Source organism: Notothenia rossii, assembly GCF_949606895.1.
Source record: "Notothenia rossii genome assembly, chromosome: 5".
In the NCBI taxonomy this organism is placed as follows: domain Eukaryota; kingdom Metazoa; phylum Chordata; class Actinopteri; order Perciformes; family Nototheniidae; genus Notothenia; species Notothenia rossii.
The window spans coordinates 73,699,355-73,707,061 of NC_136903.1; the positions used below are offsets into that span (position 1 = coordinate 73,699,355).

The following is a 7,707-nucleotide window of genomic DNA, read 5'->3' on the forward strand; positions in this document are numbered from 1 at the left end:
TAAAATAATCTAGGAACAAAAACATATACTTCAGTAATAAAGTGAAAATAGGTGTATACATACAAGCAAGCAACAATAAACCAAAAATCTCTCTACGAGTCAACTGTTCTTCAAACTATACAAATAATACAAATATGTAACTACTGAAAGCATGTGTGTTTTGGTAATGCAGTTCAAACAGTAGGAAAAAAATGCATGCAAAGTAAAAAATAATAATTCATGGAAGCAGTCGATTTCTCAGAGGTTAGAATGTGTTTGCAATTGTGATTTCCTGCTTTATTTAGAATATGTAGCCTACAGATCACAGTAAGAACTTGTAACAAAGAAAATACTTACAATTAAAAAATAAAACTAGATTAAAATTAGAGTTTTGTAAAGATGTAAGTCTGGTCTCAGCACCTGACCGGCGGCTGGTCCCGGGTCAGCCTGCTGGGGCTGCGGGGTCGGTGCTTGGACCGGGGGCTGGAGCTGGGACGGGGAGGAGACTCCAGATGCGGGGTGGTACAATGTGGCGAGTCCTCCTGCACTCACAGGACGCATGAGAGCTGAGGATAGTCGGAGCAAACTGAAGCAAAGTTGGGTAAGAAACTGAAAAATAATTGTAGTATCGTTGAATCTACTTTATATGTTTTTTAAATATGTTTTATGTTGTGCATGTTTCGGTTCTGATACTTCAGAAGACTTAAGTTGAGTTGCATTTGTGCTCATTATTATGGAAGAAAAAAATCAGGAGCTGTGAGGTGATGGCGGACAGATTGCATGCAGCCCAGTCCCTGTTCCAAGGACATTAAAGCATCCAAAGCGTTTAGCAGTGTGCGTAATGTGTACCGAATAATTGTGGGATAATTTGCGTGTATGTAATGGCTGTTGAGAGCTGACATGTGGTGCTGTGTTTTCACTGGAGAGGAGCAGGAGGAGGGACTTCACAGCTCAGCCTGCAGGAATGGCACTACAATGGAAAGAGAGGGTGCCAAGAGGGAAAACACACACACACACACACACACACACACACACACACACAAACCAGTTGCTTCCAGAGGCTGGGGTCGATGAGGGCATGATTTAGATGTGTATTTTATTGTTACATGTCATAGTGGCCTAAAAACTAAAGTAAGCAAAATGACAGCATTGCATCTCATGTTGCTGTCCTCAGGAACTCTAACTAATGTGTGTGTGTGTGTGAGAGAGTGTGTGCTTGTGGGTGGGGGGAAAGGGGTCTTTAGCTGGAAAGGGAAGGACTAAATGGGGAGAGCCGGGGGGGTTAATCGCTCCCAGATGTGTGCTGTGAAAACATATGGTTTCCGATAGCCACTGTGATGCACAAGAAGAATGTGTGTGTGTGTGTGTGTGTGTGTGTGTGTGTGTGTGTGTGTGTGTGTGTGTGTGTGTGTGTGTGTGTGTGTGTGTGTGTGTGTGTGTGTGTGTGTGTGTGTGTGTGTGTGCTACACAAACACACAGCTTTACTGTTGCACATGGAGAAATTGTGCAAACTGTTTTTAATCACGTTTTGTATCCAGTGTGGCCTTACAAAAATAGAAATCTGCATGCAGTCACAGGGAGAGAAAAAGTCCACAGGGAAGGGTGTAAAAAGCAGAAACTGCTTTATGGTGTGTGTGTGTGTGTGTGTGTGTGTGTGTGTGTGTGTGTGTGTGTGTGTGTGTGTGTGTGTGTGTGTGTGTGTGTGTGTGTGTGTGTGTGTGTGTGTGTGTGTGTGTGTGTGTGTGTGTGTGTGTGTGTGTGTGTGTGTGTGTGTGTGTGTGTGTGTGTGTGTGTGTGTGTGTGTAACAGCCTGCTGTGCTGCAGCAAAGGAGAAGCATTCATACTTTCCACAAAGTGGAAAAGTTTAGTGAGTGTTAGAAGAAGTTAAGGTAATGTATTTTGCTGCATGCAACATTTTCCGAAGTGACTTCCGGAGTGTCATTGACAATTTAACTTAAAGGGGGATTATCAGTGATGTCTTTGATGTCCTGAAGCTGTCATTGTTCATGTTTTTCTGTCCACATGTCATTTCCACTCAACATGAGAGGCTTTTGCTCTGTGGAGTGAAGAAGAAAGAAAAGGGGCAAAAGGAGGAGGGGGTTCGAGGAAATGACCAGTGAGGGTGACAGAAGGGAAATGAAGGATGTGGAGACAGACAGAGAGAGGGAGGGAGGGATGAAGAAAACTCAGGGAGAGGGGTGGGGTTGAGGGGTCCTCTGTTTCCTTTCCTGGAATGCAGCCCCAAGACTGTCTGCTGCAGTGAGGAAAAGTGGGAAAACAGAGAGATTGTTCCTAGGAAGACAGACGTGCCACATTCTTGCTGTCAGACTTTTTTCCCCCTCTTTTTCTTGCCGTGGCTGTTTGGGGCCAGTGGAGGGTGAGAGGGGGAGGAAGGAGGGCAGAGAGAGGGGAGAACAGTGGGGGGTTGGAAAGGTTACGGAGGGCAAGGGAAAAGAGGGGAGGAGAGAGTTAAGGAATATCCAGCCCTGAGCTCTTTATTCCCCTTGTGTTGCTCTGTTTTGATTATTAACTCTCTCCTTATCTCCCCCTCAGGGTTAAAGTCAGTCTACCTCCCAGAGTGACCATGAGAGTCCTCCTACTCATCTGCATGCCAGGTAACTGCACCAACCGACCACTGAAGCCCCTGAACACCTATATCACTTATTATAACTCATATTCATTACTAAACGGTGCAACCATTACAGTTAAAGGATATTCATTATCATAAATACTTGTATTAAATCTTCTGCTAATTGTTAGAGGAAAAGATTGATACAGCTGAATATATTTGAAGCAGCAGCTACCCGTTAGTTTAGCTTAGCATAAAGACTGTGAACGGGGGAAATAACTAGCTTTGCTCTGTCTTACATACTTTCTCATAAGGTAATGTAATTTAAAAGCAATCTTAAATAGTTAAAGAAAATAGTAATGCTTTGCTCTATTGCAAGACTATGCTACCTTTGAAAGCAGAAATTAAACATACTCTTGGAAATAAAAAGTTGAATTCATAAGAAACTAAAAGGCCACCAATTTTAGCAAAGTAAAGTAATGTGTGTATCCGCCTTGTGAGTCAGATCCTGTGCAACATTTTAAGTGTTCGTCCTTGGCACATTCAACACACTTCAAAAATTGGGGCCAGCATTATTTTAAATCCTGAAAACAGAAAAACAAACAAATCGAATCAAACCGAAAACAATTTGGCAGCAAAAACACTTTCTCAGTTCAATACACTCAGGTTTTTTTTTTCAGGATTACTTGGTCTGGTATGACTATGGGGGCTAACAAAGCAAACTTTAATATGAACCCCTTCAAAGACAAAAAAAATCTCATAAAACAAAAAAACTGTTTTTAAAAAAGTAATAATTAAAACATACCATGGCTCAATTCAAACCAGAACTCACTCGTGGTCTGGTGTCTTGATGTAGCTTTGGCTCACTGTGGCTGCAGAAGGGAGGAACAGGAAAATGGTGCATGCTCCAAAGTGTTACGCAATATCAAGCGTAATATCAAGCATTGGCTAACAACAGTCAAACAGATCAAGAATGGTGTATTCTATTGAATATATGGAAATAAATAAGGGTGTGTTTTATGTCATAAGAACTGAAAATGCCATTTGTGGCAGGAAGATAAGAAAAAGTACAATGTTCAAACATGGACATTTAAAAGCAAAAGTAGAAGTGTACCTAAAAAAGAGAAAACAAGATGCTCAGTTACAGTACTCAGAGTAAATGCCGACCTTCACTCATCACCCCATCTTTGTGATTATTCTTGTGAAATGTCAACAGCCCTGCTGCTCGCCCAGGCTCAGTACCAGGAACCCTTTCCTTTTCTGGGTGAGTTCATTAAGAGAATCTCGATTTGATTGTTACAGCTAACCATCAGTTTATATCCCAGCTCCGCACATCTGTTCTCCATCTCTGGATGTCCTCTGATGTGTCCACCTAGCCTCAAGGATCTCTCTCCTCATCACTTTGTTATTTACCTCCCACACAGCAACTGTGCTCACAGTGTAAATAGCACTTTTGTAAACACGTTATTATTTTCAAACATCTTGCATATGAAGTCATTACACCCTTGCACATGGCTTGTTTTGTTCAGTGTTGACGTGCAGGTGGTTTATTTGTTATGGGGCAATGCTTTTTGTTGTGAAGTACTGCCTGTAATTAGTTCCACAATGTTGATGCCATTAAACCATTTTCTCTTCTTCTTCTTCTTCTTGTTCCATGGCTTCACAGAGGACTATGGGCCGGATTATTTCCCAGGTAAAGCATTATTATGTTTTTAAGAATGTTCCTTGATGCTAGTAGCTAAACATGGGTGTTTTAAAAAAATGAAAAATTCCTCTTTCTCTTGTTCAGACTCTGAAAATCCTGACTCTCCTCCTGGAACCTACCAGCAGCAGGTTCGCCTCCAGCCAGTGGTTCATCCAGGTATTATATCTGCTTGACCCTCCTCTTGTCAGGATCAGGATATATCATGCGTTTGTATTTCTTTTTGAACTCATTTGCAAATCTCTTTTCCATGTGAACATCAGACTCCGATCTGGAGACAGAGCCCACAGAGCCTGGCCCACTTGGTAAGAAAACTTGAGAAAGGATGAGCGATAAATCAGTTGTTTAGTTTAAATCACATAATGATGATTTTGCTGGTTTGATTTCCAGACTGCAGAGAGGAGCAGTATCCCTGCACCAGACTCTACTCTGTTCACAAGCCATGCAAGCAGTGCCTGAACAGCCTCTGCTTCTACAGGTAAGCACTTAAATCCAAACTATTGAATCTACTTCTACGAAATCTCCAAAAATCACAAATTCATTCAAATACCTAAAACAATCTTTTCAAAACAGCTTCAAACAGAGAGCTCAAAAGTCACTGTTTACCTTTTTTATTGGTGCACTTTGATCTATTTGGTAATTTTGCCAATATGGTGTATGTGAGATTGCTGGAAAAACAGTATGGTTTAGATAGGATATGGATAATACCTGATCAAGTTATTGTTGCTTTTATATTTCCAGTGTAATAGTTGACCTCTGCTTTTGTTTCCATTAAGCTTGCGACGGGTGTACGTCATCAACAAAGAGGTTTGCGTGAGGACTGTGTGTGCACATGAAGAGCTACTCAGAGGTGCGTTCAGAGTTATGCTTTCTTTGTGTTTGACACTTGTAATTGTAGAATCTGATTTATTTACTGTAGACCAAATCTTGGTATGAAGTATAAACAAGTACAAAGCTAAACAAGCAGAACAGACATTTAGCACAGCCTCCCTCTATCATCCTGGGTTTATCGGTCTGCAGTAATGGAAGGCTTGAACATAGTCAGATGTTTTGGCTGTTCTTTCTATTCTCAACAAGGTTTGTTTGTCTTACATTCAAACAAAACATAATACTCTTACCCCATACATTTGGAAATGCATAGATTTTAAAACTTTTAAAGGTCACCTATTATGAAAAATCCACTTTTTCATGTCTTTTACACATCAACATGTGTCCCCTCTTTCTAAAGAGATTCTGAAAGTTTCCGGAAAAAAGATTCTCTCTCTTTTTGTCCTGATCCATTTATATAAAAACCTGTCTGAAAATCAGCTGATCAGATTTTGCCCACTTTATGATGTCAAAACAATTGTTTGGCTTGTGTAACCATTAGCCAATAACTAACCAAGATAACACCCCCCACCTTATCTCCTGAATCTCCTCCTATGCCCCTTTGACACCAACGCGGTTCCCGTTCTAGCTCCGTGCTAGAGCTTTTCTGGTTCTTTTCAGACTCCTTTTGTTCACACCGCCCAGAGCCCGACTGGTGCTGCCGCGGCTGCGTCATGACATCACTGTTTACGTCGCTGATTTTCTCCCCAACCGCGTTGGGTCGATGATCGTGTTGCTTTTAATCATACGAAGCCAGATACAATTAAATAGCTACTTCTCAACCCTTATACTTTTTTCCAGAGTGCCGTGGTTAATTGTTTATTAATGTGTTTCAGCGGCATTTACCGACCGCTGCAGTGCTGCCCGCTGTTTGGCATCACAGCGCTGTTATGAAAGTTTCTCTGGTATAAAATGGGTGATGTTAGCATAGCAACCGAAGCTAAACTGACTATCTTGACTACTTGTTACTATCCTATTGTGGAATAAGCCGTTTTCTACAGGCACATTTTACCGGCGTATTTGATTCTACTTGTGGTAGTCGGACATGACAACCTTTATAAAGTGTGTTTTTTAAAAATAAGTGTGTGGTTGCGTTCTAGTCACTTTGGTCAGCGCTACTGCTTGTTACAACTTTCATTTGCCGTAAGCCTACTCGCCATAAACTGTTATTGCTCAGGTTGATCCCGCCCCTGCCCCCGCCGTAAGCGTGACGTATGCGGTTCTTGCTTCTAGACCGACAATGTTTTGGTGCTTGGTAAGCACCGGTTTTCGGTGCTTGGTAAGCACCGGTTTTCGGTGCTTAGAGCTGGCTCCGCTGCGGTGTGAACAGGACAAAACGGTGCTTATCAGGCTCTAGCTCCGAACCGGCCCTAGAACCGCGTTGGTGTGAAAGGGCCACTAGAGCACCATTGTGTTATTTTTAACCAAATATCTCTCAGAGGAGTGTTGGGAGTGGAGCCTTATTTTCATCTAAAGCTACAGACACACAATTAGCCCTTTTGAAACAGGGCTGAAACAGAGGGGTTTATGGGATCCCGTTTGGTATTTCGAGCCAAACACTTCAGAGACATGTTTTGTATATATCTGAGACCTATAATATATTGATGAAAAACAGAATAATAGGGGACCTTTAAGACTTTTTTGTTATTTTAGGTCTTGCTTTTAGAAGAATAGATATGTTTCCTTCTTAACTCTGGGTCTCTGTGTTTAGCGGACATGTGTCGTGATCAGTTCTCTCGCTGCGGCGTGGCGGCGCTGAGCGGTCAGTGCTCATCGATAGGAGGAAGCTGCGGGAAGAGCTGCGGTGGCTGCTGATGGATTCAGAGATCAGGGACACTACCTGCCCAGATACTGCCACTTCTTCTTCAACCCCTCCTTATCTTCTTCCTTCTCCCACTTTCTCCTGACTTTACCTTCTGACTCTTTCCTGTAGGCCTACCAATTATTACTCCTGTGCGAAAAGCACTTTTTTATTGTGTTTATCTTTGTCTATTACTATGTATGTGTGCCCAGTAGATCCTGTGTGTATGGATGAATATACTCCAAAGAACATTGATGATTGTATAAATTGCTGGTGCTATAACATCATCACACTGGTGCTATAAAAACGATTAGAGATGCACATAAGACTGCGGAACATCTTATTTCTATTTGTTTTTGGCATATTGTACCGTATTAATCTCATGCTTTGTGTTTGTTGGTATGTTACTGTACTTGTGTGGAAAAGCAGTCTCATGATGAGCAACCCATCAGTGGGGGCCCCTGTGCACTGACATCAGAAAAACGAATGAATATCCAGCCATGGTAGATCATGAGATGCATGTTGAGAGACCTCAGTGTTTGTACTACTGCCACCTGGATCTGTGCTTGGCAACCGAGCAGCAAGCTTACAAACAAATACTTCAGTGGCAACAAGTGCGTTCAAAAGGCATCTCACAAACGGCCTCTGTACTACTACTTTGTAAAACTGGCAGAAAACAGTCACTATAAAGACTGAGAAAAAAAATAAACTTTTTTTACTACATCTGTTCAATGTGTGTGATTGAGTCATCGCTGTAATTTCATCTGAAGAGGAAGCTCAGAGCACTGA

The 7,707-nt window shown here is 41.9% G+C and overlaps 1 protein-coding gene across 1 annotated transcript; it reads left to right on the forward strand.

The window, feature by feature from the left end:
* Positions 1 to 472: 472 nt before the first annotated feature.
* On the forward strand, positions 473 to 7,641 carry mfap2 (microfibril associated protein 2). The gene is made up of 9 exons (XM_079684323.1): positions 473 to 580; positions 2,533 to 2,594; positions 3,765 to 3,812; positions 4,215 to 4,241; positions 4,338 to 4,409; positions 4,514 to 4,555; positions 4,641 to 4,728; positions 5,027 to 5,100; positions 6,829 to 7,641. The coding sequence occupies exons 2-9, from the start codon at positions 2,564 to 2,566 to the stop codon at positions 6,930 to 6,932; spliced, it is 486 nt and encodes a 161-aa protein (XP_079540449.1). The 5' UTR covers positions 473 to 580; positions 2,533 to 2,563; the 3' UTR covers positions 6,933 to 7,641.
* Positions 7,642 to 7,707: the final 66 nt, after the last annotated feature.

Bases quoted from the DNA above. Each gene is read 5' to 3' on its own strand.
- mfap2 (XM_079684323.1), top strand. From the start codon at position 2,564: ATGAGAGTCCTCCTACTCATCTGCATGCCAG. The intron at 3,813-4,214 runs GTGAGTTCATTA...ATGGCTTCACAG, and splicing joins GGAACCCTTTCCTTTTCTGG to AGGACTATGGGCCGGATTAT. The intron at 5,101-6,828 runs GTGCGTTCAGAG...CTCTGTGTTTAG, and splicing joins ACATGAAGAGCTACTCAGAG to CGGACATGTGTCGTGATCAG.